Source organism: Hypanus sabinus, chromosome 11 (assembly GCF_030144855.1).
Source record: "Hypanus sabinus isolate sHypSab1 chromosome 11, sHypSab1.hap1, whole genome shotgun sequence".
In the NCBI taxonomy this organism is placed as follows: Eukaryota; Metazoa; Chordata; class Chondrichthyes; order Myliobatiformes; family Dasyatidae; genus Hypanus; species Hypanus sabinus.
Window position 1 is genome coordinate 32,148,179 of NC_082716.1, and position 781 is coordinate 32,148,959.

The 781-nt window shown below is 44.4% G+C and overlaps 1 protein-coding gene across 1 annotated transcript; it reads left to right on the forward strand.

The window, feature by feature from the left end:
* The first annotated feature begins 226 nt into the window (after positions 1-226).
* On the forward strand, positions 227-781 carry tmem275a (transmembrane protein 275a). Its single transcript, XM_059983573.1, has one exon. The coding sequence runs from the start codon at positions 227-229 to the stop codon at positions 779-781; it is 555 nt and encodes a 184-aa protein (XP_059839556.1).

The window sequence follows — 781 nt, forward strand, 5'->3', positions numbered from 1 at the left end:
ACCCTGGTACTTACTTATGTTTCTGACCCCCATCAATTTTTTTGGGCTATTTTGCTTTATGAGCTCTTTATTTGTGGTTAACGGTGCGTGCCTTCTATATGATGATCATCAGTTATGATATCCGCTTGCATCTGTTAATTAGCTGATGGACATGTTTTCTGTTTTCACAGTGAAGGTAATTAATTACTGTGCTTGACTGAGTTGACATAATCACCTGTTCAAAGATATGATGTTTACCGAGAAAAATAGCACTACAGTCCCTCAGAAGTCTGGGCAGAAGAAGACAAGACCACAGGGTCTTCCGTCTCCAGCTCTTTGTTGTGCCTGTGGCCTCTGTATCATGTTGGCAGGGATTAATATCACTCTCGTGGGAGCCTTTGCCTTTGGCACCTTCTTGCCAGTGAACAATCCTCCCATCATTATTGGGCCCATTTTGCTGGTGGTTGCTTTTACCTTCTTTGTAGCCTGTTGCATCTGTAGTCGGAGACCCCCTGCCCATGGTCAGAGGAAGTCCAAACCTGGATCCAATATTGGTATCATCAAGCCCGGTCATGCTACATTTGAGATTGAGACAAGTGAACACACTGTGCAAGACACAACTGCAGTTCAGCTTAGCCCAACAAACTCACCAGTGTCTTCTAAGAAATCTACCCCAGTACATGAAAACTCAAAGACATGTAAGCTCTTTACAATGGATGGCAACAACCCTGGAGCTAAGTATACACCTGGAGCTGAAGCAGTACAGCTGAACTTACCCCAGGACGTGGATTCATCCTCATAG